Source organism: Symphodus melops (genome assembly GCF_947650265.1).
Source record: "Symphodus melops genome assembly, chromosome: 9".
Classification (NCBI taxonomy): Eukaryota; Metazoa; Chordata; class Actinopteri; order Labriformes; family Labridae; genus Symphodus; species Symphodus melops.
Window position 1 is genome coordinate 3,993,571 of NC_136699.1, and position 15,220 is coordinate 4,008,790.

Below are 15,220 nucleotides of genomic sequence, written 5' to 3' on the forward strand. Positions count from 1 at the left end.
CCTAGTATGCAAAGACTTCAATATTTTTACATTCAGTAGACACATGGAAGTCCAATATTCCTGTACTCTGTTAGCTGCTACATTTCAATATTTCCATTACCAAATGGTGCTTAGCAAAAATAGTTTAAGATGACTTTTTCTGTATTTTCTGTTCTTTACATGGGATGTTTATGAGTTGTTTTGTTTTTCTGCTTGTTATATCTGGAGAATTGACAGATAACAGTTCTTAGACAATGATCTTATAAACACTAACAGATTGACTTAATCCAAGGGTCTAAAGGTTGAGGTCTGGATATGATGTACAGGTTGTTAAGCCCCTTAAAGCATCTGCGACATTTAACTTTAAGCAATTCAAGACTGACTCGATTTGACATGTTTCAAGACAAACCAGGTCATTATAATCTGGGGGGATTTTCACGACTATCACTGTATCAGTAAACAAGATTATGTTGCCCTGTGCTGGTGTAGAGCAGTTTTGAACACAGAGCAGCGACTGCACAAAAAAAGCTGAAGGATGCCAGTAATTTTCCCTGAAACCTCTTTTTGAAAGGAGGGCATGTTGTCATAGGGGCAAAGATGCTAAGCAGCTCTGAGCAGCTCAACAACAGGGAGTTTAACTTTATGCAAATGTCCTAAAAATAGCGCTCATGTTCCACAGAAGGCTGAGAAAATGCTGAGGAGAGGTTGAATATGTCACTGATGTGCTTAGAAAATATTTCTTGAAGCTACAGGTGAATGCAATACTCTCTACTGTTTACCTCTCAACACTACTGCATGGATACAGTCTATGTAAAATCGCGTTTGTCATGTGGGCACCATTGTTCCCCACTGCAGTAAACGTGTCAATATGCAGAAACAGCGACAGCCTAATGCAACTCCTCTTTCCATAAGCCGAACCATTGTCCTGTGAGATCAAAAAGCATCCCACAAACATCAGACATAGCTGAAAGAGTCTCTTTTAGCTTTAGCTCTTAACCAGCTGTAACCAGAGCTGCATCTTTCTGAATAGCCCGAGCTTTTTGATGTTGCTTTTTCTCTTTGGCAGAAGACACCGACTGAGACAGTTGTCTGATCTCTCATTGTCCCTCGCACAAATATAAATGTCAAGCTCTGTCGTCAGTCTCTTTCACTTGTCATATCACATTCGGTCGTCCTCTCCTATTCCAAAGAATCGCTTTAGCTATCACATGTGTTATGGCGCTTGTACTTGTCTGATGTAAAAGGGGATCTATTAGTTGCATTTATAGAGGAACACTATAGCCCGCAAAAGTTCAAAGAGTGAGAGCGAGTCCAGCTGTCCACGGTGTGACCTGACTGCTTTTTTTTCCAGCAAAACCAATCATATAATTTTTATCACAGATGATGCGATTGAAGCCTTTTAATTTACACTGAGTTTTAGATTACAGAGCTCTAAGGAAGTGCTTAAAGCTGCAGTTCACCGTTTGTTTTGTCCAAATTTGCCAAAACGTGAAAAAATGACCAATAGGTGTCATAACCTTTGCTTCAGTCCAATACAAACTGACTTTTTAAAGGACATTTTTAAAGTTTAGTTTTGTGCTAAGATATTTGTTTTATTTAAAACTTTCCTATATGTTCTTCTTTCAAGTTGCTGACTCTACTTTTATCAAATTCTGTAAACAAATGTATTCTTCTCTCAAAACAGAGAAAGTAATGTTACTGAACTTGTTTTACTGTTTTAAAGAAGACACAAAAATAAAATTAAAATCCTAAATAACGAACATAGAGGACTTAGTAATTGCATATTTCTGTTGCAGTATGTTTAATGTAATTGGTGAGGTTTTCGCTCTTCATTTTTTTTCCGTTCTGGTTCATTAGGTATAACTCTAACACACCAATGTTCTTCTTCTTACAAGACTGATCCAAAGGCAACTGGACTTGGTTGAAGGTCTTGAAGAAGTTTGGGTTAGCTTCAAATATAACATTAGCTGGATGAATGAAAACCTAGAACACAGATTTGAATAAATAAATGAAAGACTTTTTTTGAACCAAAAAAAAAAAGGAAAGAAAAAAGAAAAGAAAAAATTTAAATAACTGTGTCTGAAAAAATTAGGTAGAAGAAACTTCTATCCCTATCCCTTTCCTCTTCTTCGTCTTCTTCTTCTTCTGGGGCCTCCACCTTGATTTGTGACCTACTGCATGGTGTTTGTGAGTCCACAAGCCATTCCTTCATGGAGTGTCTCCATGAATAAGTCACCATGAAGGGTTTCCTTCATGCTGGACAAGTAGATGGTTTGATCTGGATAAATGTCCTGCCATGTGTTCGACAATTGGATTTCCTGTCAGATAAGGCTGCTTTGATGCTTGTTATCAGGAAGCTCTGCCTGAGAACTTGACTTGAATTCAGTTCAGCGAGTTCGTCAGATTACATTTGACGTGCTACTTACTTTACTTTAATATTGACATAGAAATGAAGTTTGGTTTTCTGTGGTAAAAATCAAACAAGTAACCAGTGATATTGACTCATCAATTGTCTTTCTTTTCTTTTCCTTCAGGGCCCCAACGCTCTGGTGACATACACCATCATCAGCGGGGCAGATGACAGCTTTCGGATTGACCCTGAATCTGGGGATCTGATCGCCACCAAGAAGCTGGACCGCGAGCGCCGTTCAAAATATTCCCTCCTGGTGCGAGCAGATGATGGAAAACAGTCGTCTGACATGAGACTCAACATCACTGTCAAGGACATCAACGACCACACGCCCAAGTTCTCTCGTGTGACGTATTCATTCGACATCCCAGAAGACATGGCATCGGGTAAGGACTCAGTGTGAATCAATGAAGCTTTTAAAGTAAAAGTATTAGAAAATGACCCTCCTTCTAACTTGATTTGTTACCACATAACTATGTTCCTTTAAATGCTATGACCTCTTCTTTAGCACAACACAAGTTACAGTCACATTTAGAGTAAAACAGACAAGATTTCACTTTTGGTTGGCAAAAGCACGCAGCTTGCCTTTATTGTTTATGCCCGCAAATTCTAAATAAGACATAAAACATACCCTGCTTCTTTATTTAACAGTATAGTTCCCATGAGTTACTGATGCATCTTGCTAACCAAGCTTGCACAGTGTAAGATGATCATGTTTGCTAAACCTCTGCACCTCTGTGGTCTTCCTCTTGTATAAATGTTGTCGCGTCAATCTCCCAAAAAACAAGAATTTAAAAGGCCAAACTCCATGATAGAAAACAGCAGTCCAAAACCAAGTGATGGCTTTACTGTAGCTACGTACGCTTCTTATAGGCAGTCTGCAGCTGATACACACTGAATTGCGTTGAATTTGGACATAGAGTAGATGATTTTTGGCTCAAGCCGGCAGTATTTCATTTTCTGCCAAAACTCATAAACAGAATGTAGACGTCCCTGTTCAGGTCGTTCAAACCTTAAATTATTCGGAGATTTTTTTTTTCCAGCAGTTTATGAAAGTATGTATTTTCTTATTGTTGTAGCTCTCCAAAATCCTCTCTATCTTCCTTAAGGGGAACATTTTAGCTCTTAAAAGGGCAAAAAGATGGTAACTGATATCTGACTTATATGGAAATCTATCGGCACCTTCAGAATTTACAACATCACTGACAGCTGTCTGGCTCAGCTGCTTTCTTTTTCAACCACTAAAAAGAGTCGGATAAGTCTGGAGAACAGAGGAGAGGATGTTGTTAAGATACAACCATGTTGAACACTGATGAAAACAAACAACTAAAAGCTGTTTCCTGAGTTCCACTGAAATCTTTATTGATAATGTAACAGTTAAAACACCAATGATTGAAGCCGTTGTGGTTCCAAAACAATACAGGCCACTTGAGTTAAACAATCTGTTTTTCCAGTAACTGGAAGAGTGATCATTGGCTCACTGGTATTAATGAACAGCCATAATAACCCCCTGCAGATATATTAAAGTCATTCTGTTCTATAGGGCTGTAAAATCGAACTTCTCGCCTCTTTGTTACGACCTGTTTGACTCTCACAGGCTCCATTGTGGCGGCGATCCTGGCCAGCGACTCTGACTCAGGGGTGAACGGAGAGGTCACTTATTCACTCGAGGAGGACGACGAGGACGAGACGTTCCTCCTGAACCCAGTGACAGGAGTTTTCAATGTGACACGCCCGCTGGACTACGAAACTCAACGTTACTACATTCTGACAGCGAAGGCCCAGGATGGAGGCGGACAGGCCAGCACAGTCAGAGTGTATTTCAACGTCCTGGATGTGAACGATAACGCCCCGGTCTTTAACACCAGTGTGTACAGCACGTCGGTGACAGAGAGCCTGCCGCCTGGGTCCAGTGTTGTCACTGTAGAAGCCAGCGATGCAGATGATGGTACGTACATGTGGGGAATTACAAAGTAGAAAAAAGAACTTGAGCCAACACAGTTCAAGGTCAATACAGAGGAAAAATGTAATGATGAAATTCAACATGCTTAATAACAATTAGATAATTAAATATTTTATTATTATATCAAAGTTACTCCATACAAGATATGAGATGGCATCTTTCCCCGGATTTAACCATTGATGAAACACCAATAAAAATAAAGTAAATGATGTAACATTTAGCAAAACTGACGGCTCCAGTTTAGATTTAATACTGCAAGAAAAACATTTCAGGAGACTAATTGTATAAAAAGGTGGTTAAATTCAAGTTAACACTTGTCATTTCAACTCCCTTTATTGTAGGGAATCTGCTCTGTGAGAATGTTTGAAGCAGTGCTGTTATTTATGCTCTCTATAAATCAGATGTGAGTCAGCCATAGTAGCTTAATTTAAGGTAGCCCTGTCATTTTGTTATGATTCGGTTGGTTTCTTGGAGGCTTCCAAACCTACATTTTATTTTCATTTCTATCTCGCGTCATGTATGCATGACTTGATGAAATCTTCACCATGTGCATAAGTGGCTTGAGTTATTTCTGCGTCCACAGGTGGTCGGTTTCATGTTTGTTAAAGTGCTGTGTGGTATTTGAACGGTCGCCGTTACTCTCCTCCGCTGTAATTACAGCTTCAGCCAGGCCTAATGTGGTTATTGTGACCTACATTCCTGGGAAATACGCTGCCTCGTTCTCAACCCAAGTCTGGCTTCTTTCTCCACCGTCCACATCGTCTGTCTGCGTCATCCTCTCAGATATAAAGTTGCCGCTCTCCGCTGTCAAAATAAAACAGAGCCATTGTTAGCACTTCCCAAGCCCTGACCCCCGACCCCAAGACTTTGTCTTGAGACGGTCTGGCCTAAACTGGGATGGAAGTAGCACTCAAGCTTTTGATAAGGGATTACTTGTGTACTGTAAATACACACTGGAGTGTGGGAAGGTGCAGGCGCTTTCCACATGAATACCCCGTTGAGTTGAATTACAGACGCTCAATTTAAGCTCATTTGAACCCCCAGTTCCAGCCGATTTCTTGCAGATTAGGCCAGATTTCAAGGTTAGATAGTTTACTGCATCCATCCAGCCTGTCACACTGTACTTATCTCATTTAAATAAATGTTTCAAACCTGAGGGGTTTTCCACAGTTGCACAAAGCACTGTCAGTTTCGGAAGTGGTTTGCAGTGCTGTTTCTCTTTAGATAACAATCAGTCATGTTGCATGAATAGATCGTCAACTTGGAGGACAAGAGCAGCAGCCTCTGCTCTCACTGTTGCACATGCACAATTTGTGGAAATGGATGCTGATAACTCATATGCCCAATTCAAACACGTACAGAAAATGTAACAATCACATCTTGAACAATGGGTGCTAACATTCAACCTTTAGTGTCTGTAAGTTATCTGGTGGTTTTGTAATTTGAGGTCACAGCAGATTATTTCTTTTTGGCAATTTAGCACTCATTTAAAAATATATCCTGACCCACAGCCCATGTGAACTAAATAGAAGATGCAACAAAAGACAGCACCTCAGCCAGGATCAGACTATTTTCCTTACTCAAACTTTGGAACTAGGTGTTGTAGCCTCTCCCTCTTGGGAAAAAAAGGTACATTTAACACAGGAGACTAATTGGATGTTATGTGTTGTGTATTACCTTTTTGTACGAATCACTTTGGACTGACTTTACCTGTGTAAATACTGCGTTAACACTATTCAACCTGACATTCAATCAATGAAATTACATTTTTTCTCTTTGACATTTGGAGCCTAACACAAGCTATGTCCCAGTATGGCTTTAACACCTGGAAAGAAATTAAACCCTTGATTTGGTTATTCTCATTCCCTCTTGGTGTGTCTTTCAGGCCCAAATGCCCAGCTCCTGTACAGGATTGCATCTGGTGATCCCCAGGGTCACTTTGTAATCACCAAGGAAGGACAGCTCCAAACAAAGAAGGCCTTGGACAGAGAAACCCAATCCTTCTACAACCTGGTGATAACAGTGAATGACCTTGCACTTCCTCCCATGACCCGTTTCACCAGCACTGCCCAGGTGTCTGTCATCCTGCTGGATGTTAATGACTGTCCACCAACCTTCACCTCTCAGAAGATGACCTACATCCAGGAGAACACCCCAGTAGACACCGTTATATTCAACGCCAAGGCCACAGACGCTGACAGTGGACCCAACAGCTACGTTGAGTACTCCCTCAGAGGACCTTTTGGAAACAAGTTCAGCATCGGTACAATCGATGGAGATGTCAGGCTGGTTGGGGAACTTGACCGCGAGGAGCTTTCCAACTACACTCTCACAGTCGTGGCTACAGACAAAGGTGAACCGCCTCTGTCTTCAACGATGGATGTGACAATGATGGTTCTGGATGTCAACGACAACACACCAAGCTTTTCACAGAACATCTATGACATTGAGATTGAGGAGAACACCTTAACTGGGACGGATATCATCCAGGTGTTTGCCAGCGATGCGGATGAGGGCACCAACGGGCAGATTCGGTTTTCCATCTCTGGAGGCAACACAAACTCTGATTTCCGGATTGATTTGGTTACAGGGGTGATTTCAGTGGCCAAGCAGCTAGACCGTGAGGCCCGTTCGTCCTACTCACTGGTGGTTCAAGCTGCAGATCGAGGCAGCAGCCCAAGGGTGGACCAGGCAACAGTCAACATTGTTCTGCTGGACGTAAATGACTGCTCACCAGTATTTGAGCTCTCTCCCTACACGGTTAATGTTCAGGAGAACATGGAGAACTTACCGAAAAACATTCTGCAGGTCAGTGTGTTTTCTCTCTTGTCAACACGTTCAATGAAATTTAAGCACTTTGAACAACATTAACATTCACAGACAGACAGGACTTCTTGAGTGAAAAGAAGGCAGTGTTTTGAATGACAGTTCTAAGAGCTTAAATAAGCTAATGCCTTAACTGAATTTGTAGTACTAACTTAATCAGTGCAGGTACGCGAGCTGTTTCAAGGAACTAAACTGCTCACGGTGGTCTTATTTTTGCTAAATGCCATGGAAAATAGCTGACTGAAATTATAGAGAAATGATATATGACTGCAATTTGCTCTGCACAATTAGGCCTTTATAGGTTTCCAATGAAATGTGAAACTTAGCTAAATTGCATGACGAGGCAATTAACATCCAAACCGCCCTGATGAGTAAATGGCCCATATAAAGCAAAATGGAGGAGAACGACTTATTTTAAGTGACAGCTAAATTTCTTTAGCTTGTGTACCTTGTGAGGAAATCAGGGCATAGTTTTCTGGTGGGAAGGGGTCCAGATGTGGTGCCACTCAAGATCACATCTTTACACTAACCTGGTCTCGTCTTTCTGCGGCATGCACGGCAGGAAAGGTGTATTGCTGCAGCATGAGGGGGAAAGCAGGCAGGCTGATAGTTTCATGTTAAGAAACCATAAAATGAACATTAGTCTTTAATCTCCACTAAAGTTGAGGGAGTAGTCGAGGACGCATTGACTCTGATATTCCTTGAGTGGATTTCCTGGGAAAAAGTGATTGGACACAGTGAACAAGTAATGATCTTCCTTCCCTCAACAATTACCTTCGTGGTGCCACTCGGCACCATGATGGTGATTAAACCTCAGCTGCTTCAGAGGAAAGACTCAGAGGATGGTGGTTGTACTGGTAAAAGCTATATTTGGTCATGTTTTTCAAGGAACATATTCTTTGGGGGAAAAAACACAACTTGAAATATCCAGGGTTATCCAGGCAAAAACAAATGAACTTTCAACCATGTGAAACAAGCTTTGTTATCCAAAGATAACTAGATAAGTTGATATCTTGAAAAACAAACCAAAATGTACCTGTTATCACAGAAAAACGGTGTAAAAATAAAATATATGGAAGCATGTTCTCATCCTCATGAACGAATCAGCATTAATGAAATAACGTAACTGGCTGCCATTTTCACTCATTTTAGTTGGTTTAATTCATTATTTAAACAATGTGTTGTGTTTTTCCGTCAATGTTTTTAAATCATTTATCTACAAATAAAAATCAGCCCAAATAAAATTTTGTGAAAAGTACATTTCCAGCAAATTGTATTTAAGTAGAGTATAATTTAGCATAAAATCAACCATCACAAACAACATTTATTTAGTTACTTTAAGCTACAGCTGCTAAACTATTACAGCTCCATACATTCCCCACTTTAATATATATCCAATTGATCTATGCTAGCTGTTTTTCTGCAGCGGAAGAGTAAATTCTATACAGTACAAACATTTTCAATAAGAAGAAGTTGGACCCCAATTTTTCTTTCAAGTCATGTGATTGTATTTTCCAGGTTATTGCCAGAGACGATGACCAAGGTGCCAATGGGCAGCTGAGCTACATGCTCAGTGGTGGGAACGATGAGGGCGCGTTCAGCCTGTCGTCCAGCGGTCAGCTCAGCCTGACCCAGACTCTTGATCGTGAGGCTCGGGGGAAATACATCCTGCTGATTACAGCCACCGACTCAGGTGAGACCGCAGAGGAAACTGTGAGGGCGTCTGATAACATCATGAAATGAATGAAAGCATTGCATTATTTATAGTCTTCTAAAATTAGATGTTTATGCCTCACACCACATCCGAGTTGTAGAACTGTATGATCCATGATTGTTTTTTATCAGCTGAACTCTGTCAAATTTCTCCTTACACAGACGTTGTCGAATTTCAGCAAAGCTCGAAACATATTTCCCAATCAGCCAACAAAACAAAGCTCAAAACGAATATTGTTCAAAAACCAACAGCAATGTCAACAAACAGCATTGTGATTTCTCAGAGTGCACAGTTCCCTGTTTTTGTGGCACAATAACCTAAACATTCAGGCAGTTTTTAGCTTGCAAAATAGTGGGTGTTTTTCTGACCTGCTCCCCAGAAGTCATGTCAGCGGGTTCAATTGAACAGCATCCTCTGTTTATTTGGACATGGTGGTAGAGCTTGTTTTAGCCAGATAAAAGGTTAACTTGTTATTGCATGGAGGCCAGTTAATGTGCAGTTAAAGGAGTACATGCGTATCCCCGTTGCAGCCAAATCACATGGTATCCCAGCTAAGTATATGTTTCCTCGAGCTGCTCTGGCACGGCCGTCATGGTCAGAGGGTGGTTCTGTTTCATTCCTACAATGACCATGTGAGCATTCATAATGCTGTGTATTTTAAACTGTGCACAGGCGATGGTGAGAATTGGGAGAATGTTGCATCTTGTTTTTGACAATGTTGGATGCTTCCACACAAACACACATTTGAGGGAATCATTTGCATATTTCTTGGAGAGATTGTACCATTTCTGGTAACTCCGTTTTTGACAATTCAAGTCTAAAGTAAGTGACAAGGGAAAAGCATACGTTTTCTTTATGGTTGATTTTCTTGCGTCATGCAGTTCTCAGAAGTACTGTAGGTGCCACATGGACAAAGTTGCCCAACAAGTGAACATACTAATTAAGATACAATCCTTTTTTGTTCATTTCACAAGGACTCCGTATTTAGATCACTGACAACAACTCCAAAATATTTTGACAGGACAGTTTCAGAACGTTGTTGAAGAAAGACAGAAAGAAGGGATTTGGTGGAGGATATCAAAATATCAAAAACCCCATAATCATAGTTCAGGCCAAATTACCCAGAAGCATTTTCTCACATTTTTGAGGCCTCGGCTGAGACGGTTGGAGGAAATGCTTCTCCAATGCGCTATCTGGCAGGAAATGGTGAAGGTGGATGGTGCAGACATGTCTCCGAGGCTGCTGTCTACTTTGACCCGCGTGCAACCGCAGACATCCATCTTTAACATGTTACAGTCTGCCTTTATCTTGTGCAAGCTGCCACATTTGAGGAGCTCTTCTTCAAACCAATCTGTAACAGAGAGAATGAAAGAAAGTCAGGAGGATTCATCAATGTAAGCCTTCAGTCTGTAACGTAATTATTCTGCCAGACAAGGACTTCAGCTATCTGTTCTTTGAAAAAAGTTTGTATTTGCACTTTTGGTAACAAATGGAAGCCAACTTAAAGTCCTGCAGAAGCCACTGTGCTCTTCAGACACTTCATCATGAGCACAAGATATAGCTTGTGTCTTTACTGAAGTGCCACATGACTTACGATGAGGCAAGCTAGCTGCTCTTAGAATGAAATATTGACTGATTTCTTCTTACTCAGGCTGTATTCCGTGTGCCTGATTGTTGTGTTTTACTTTTCTTGTCATTTTCAGTTATTTCTCTGAAGGTAAACTCTTTAATCCCAGCCTGAGATGAGCTTCGGGGGCCTCTCTGCTGCTGTGCTAACTAAAATATGTCATGAAATGAGTGGAAACAAAAGAGCTCACAGGGTGCTGCTGGTTTCTATAATGTCTCTTGGCTCTCGTGAACAGCAGAATTTGGCAAAACGCTCCCATTATTCTAAAAATCTGAGCACAGCTTTCCCCCTTGAAATGTGGCATCCATACAAGATGCTTAAAGGTGTTTTACAAGGCGTCTCGTTGAGAGCAAAACTTGCAGATCAGACCTGGGATATTTCTCTTTTTTTTTTGTATGTGGAAAGTTGTTTTCAGCATTTCTGAGTGAACCTTAGTTGTGCAGATAGCAGGAGATATTGGCAGCTGCTGGGACGGAGACTGATCTCTATGCCGGGCCAACATCTGGGATCAGCTGCAGGCAAATCAGATTTGTAAGCCTCTGCTTAGCAATGTTCAAGTTGTGCACACATACGGAAGAATGTGCAACAATTAGATTACCAACAGAACCACACTATAACACTTTTGCCACTCGGTGTTTATTGAAAAGCTTAAGAGGGCATCTGTGGTTGAAGAATGTGCTTTTTATGAATCTGGCAGCTGTTCAGGTGTGGGGTTTTGTTTTTTTACAGCTGATTAGCATTTAATATGTGCCAAAAAGTTTGATAGCATTCTTTCCATTCTCTGAACAATCCTTCGATTCTCAGTGTTCTAAAAGTAAATGACTATGCGTCATATGAACAAAGTGATTTCATATTTTGTCTTTGTACAGTTTACTCTCAAAATATAAATATTGATGCCAGTTTAAACACTAAGTTTAAACTGAAGTCAAATTATATTAAAAGGGGACTGCACATATTGATAATAATAATGGTCATTAGATAAAAAGAAAACTACAAGTTGTTTGGGGGAAATGTACCCAAAGTACTAGCACTAAAAGTGCTTATTTGTTTAGCACTGGCTTGCTAAAAAAAAGTCTCTTACAGGAAGGATCCGTACAGAAATTACTAATAATACTTTTTTTTATCATTAAGGTGAAAACCTTTCTTTCAAACTAGAAGCAGCTGTTGTGTATCTCTTGGAAGCCACCGAACTCCATTGACAAACACTCGAACACTCAACCTTACGATTGAGAGAGGACAACTCTACCCACTTAACCACAGCCACCCAGTAAGCGTTGTTAATCTACAACTGCCTTTTTTGGTGGATCTCAGCTCATGTTTGAGAAGACTGAAATCAATCAGCCATACAAAAAACAACAACCAACCAGTCAAGACCAGCAACACCCTGTTGTGGAAGGTTAAAATTACGAGGGGGGTTTTCCACTGGTTTTTCCACACTTAAAGTCAATACTCACTGTGTGTCTTTTCCTATAAAGAAACTTACACCTTTACAAACATCTTTCTCCATAGAGATCATTTCCACAGTTTATTTACTCCAAAGTACTTAGTGGACGTACTTTGGTTGGGCGCATGTGACCAGAAGAATTGTGTTGCAGCTCTTACAGCCCTGCTTCAAGCATGGAGCAATTTCTAAACTCTTTGTACCATTAGTTCCCAACCTGGGGTCAAGCCCCCACTGTGTGGGGCGCCTAAGATCTCAGGGGGTGCACAAGGCTTTGTCTGCTCTGAGGTTGTTAAAACAAGATTTGCACATATTAACAAAAATCGTGATGACACCCTAACTGGAAAGTTTGTTCAAAATTATCCTCTTCAAAAAAATAGTCAGCTGCACTTTCACTTCAGATTTTTATAAAATCAGTGTATTACTTGTTTTTACCGGTGGTTCCTCAGGGGTGCTCAGTTTATTCAGATACCAATAGGCCCAAGTTTAAAGACGTTAACATAAGCATTTAGGTTTAGTCAATAAACAAATTGCTCCGACCTTTCATGTTCTGTGTTTGCGGTTTTGTATTTGCATTTGGGTCTGCGTCTCTTAGTTTTTTTTCTGCGTCAACATGAGTGTGAGTTTGTGCATTTGTTTATTACACTGGTGTGTCCGTGTTTGTGCGAGTCTGCGTGTGGTGGTGAGAGCTTCCTCGAGGCACATTGACATGCACTGTGTTTGGTCACATTTATTAAAGAGAAGGCACAGTAAATCCCTTGGCCCATGCCTATTATGGCAGATACGGACCGCACAGAAATCCCACGTCTTTCACATGGCTCCAGCCCATCGCTCCATAGTGCTGCACAATGTTTGTATATGGCCTTTTGGCTGGGGGGGAGAGAGAAGATTTGGGGGGAGGCTAAACGACCGCTTAACAGATAAAGAATTTTAATGACCCTGCCTATTTAAAAGCAGGATCTTTTATTCTCTTAAATGGCTCCCATGAATCTAGAGTATAAAGTCTTCTTGAGTTTTCCCCCCATGACTTGACTGGTTAAGTAAGGATCTGTCAATCTCCCGACTATTGCATGTTTGGAGCAAGATAAAAAAAACCTCAACATTTAACCTCGGCATAAATCTGTCCATTTGTGGCATGAAAGAAAAACAGAAATTAAAGAGTGAAATAAGTCCTGACAAACACTGATAACGTGGCGTTAGAACCTGATGAGCTTGATCACAGTCCAACACTTTGCTCACTAAATCTTTAATGGGCTCAATTTCTTGGAGGTTTCAGCCAGTATGCAGTCTAGTGGCAACACAAGACTCAGCCAAATAAAATATCAGGTTCCTCAAATGAACTTTAACAGAGCAGTAACATTCTGGATCAGCTCATATAAAACTTTGCAGTAACAATGCGGTCTCGTGGATTTTTTTTTTGTTTTTTTCTCGCATCGCCCGTTTTCTCCTTTTCCACTCTCTGCCTGGCACACTTTAACAACTGCGAGATGTGAGTGTTTGTGTAAATAGCTTCGGTAAGTTGTGTTTTTTTATGTAAAAGGAGGTGTGGGTTGGAAGATTAGTGCTTTAGCCTGGCATCATCCACATTTTAAATGTGTATCTGCTCTGATACCCCTGGTTAGCAAAAATAAACATTCTCACATTTGATCACTTGCTGTTTCTGTTCATGGCTTTACTTTTTAAAATATATTCTCAATAACTGAGAGAGCTGGTTTATACAGGGTCAAAAATGTCATCTGGTGTTTGATTCATATTATATTTTGACCAAAGCACAGATGTTTCATTTAGACCACATGGACTATTTGAAAAGATGGAAAAGAGAGAATATGTCCTCCTTTCATTGAAATCTTATTCACTCTGTTAATCTCAGTTCGCACATAGATTTTCTATTTGAATATAATGCATATGTATTTAAGTTATCTACTCCGGAACACTCGTGAAAATTGTATTTCATAATGAATACAGTGAGTGTATGAACATTATAGAGCTGTATTATTAGGACCTTCCACTGCCAATGTGTGTTTTCCAACTTTAACTCTGGTTATGATCTGTTGGTGCTGCTGTGACACCATCAAATGGAAAACAGTCCCTAAATGGTCCACAGATGCACTGCTAAATAGAGATTTCCAAATATTCAACACAACAGCAAATAAAAGCACCATTGTAATAAAAACACAAAAGGCAAATCACTTTATTAAATTTCACCACAGGCCCTAAAATTTGAGAAAAAGCAGCACTTTGTGTCTGTCGATATGCTTTCCTGCCTGCATGCAGACCGCAAACCCTATCCGTAACATATGGGGAAGAAATTATGCAAAAGCATTCAGACACGGCACTCCATAAATAACCGGCGAGCTGTATAACATTTGAGGTCTAATTTGACAAATGCCTGCAAGATTTTCAGTATTATTAGGAATATTCTTTTCCCCTTGCACTGGCTGCAGCAGCCTGTGAGTCTTCTGCTGAGATATCTCTTTCACTCTCCTGCTTGTTAACTGTGAGAAAACCTGTGTTTACTCTGTTATGTTTGGCAAACTGTGCAGAGGGACAGCTCGCACCCTGCACTCGGCTCCTCCGAGACCATTCATGGGTGCTGGACGGGGTCGCATTAAAAGAAGCTTTGTCGCAAAGCAACAGGTTCTCAGAGGCAGAAAAATGTCAATTTTGCCTCGATGGCGGCCAATTCTCTCTCTCTCTCTCTGAGTAATGATGTGTTTTATTTACGCTGTCCCTTAAGCGCACAATCTAACCACAGTCTATAAAGCGTAATTAACCATTTAGCCTTAAGCTTCAGGCTTCATATGGGCTGTCTCATAAATTCACACATTCATCCGTCTTCTCTAAATCAACCTGTCGTGGACATCACACTTTAATGAACCTGCTTGTTTGGAGATCCCAGCTCTGTCCTTCTTTGCCCTGAATATTGATAAAACATCAGTGGATATGGACTAAAGGGAGAGCTTATCTCTTGTGCTAGCAGAGACACACAAACCGGCTTCTTAGTGCAGCTTAGGCTGTGAAACTCAGGGCAACTCGCAGCCTTTTCCCAGGAGGAGGGTGTTACTGTTCCTTCAAATCAACCCCTCGCGTGGCTCTCTCAGCAGTGTGCACCCTCGTAGCAGCTGCAACGATCAAACAACAGATAACCTAATCGGCATTAACACATGTGTTTGTTTCCCACTCCAGTTCAGGAAGATCATGGAAATACGTCTGCGGCACCTTTTTGGAGGTTAATGTGATTTGTCTGCTGGTAATGTACA

General features: G+C 40.7%; 1 protein-coding gene across 1 annotated transcript in view; it reads left to right on the forward strand.

Annotated features, from left to right (window-relative positions):
* The window catches only part of fat4 (FAT atypical cadherin 4), a 102,730-nt gene that overhangs the window by 57,462 nt on the left and 30,048 nt on the right, over nt 1–15,220 (forward strand). Inside the window, exons 3-6 of the mRNA XM_079352839.1 lie at nt 2,514–2,775; nt 3,987–4,337; nt 6,238–7,160; nt 8,697–8,871. Coding sequence (XP_079208965.1) covers nt 2,514–2,775; nt 3,987–4,337; nt 6,238–7,160; nt 8,697–8,871 — 1,711 coding nt within the window. The remainder of the gene's footprint in view (nt 1–2,513; nt 2,776–3,986; nt 4,338–6,237; nt 7,161–8,696; nt 8,872–15,220) is intronic.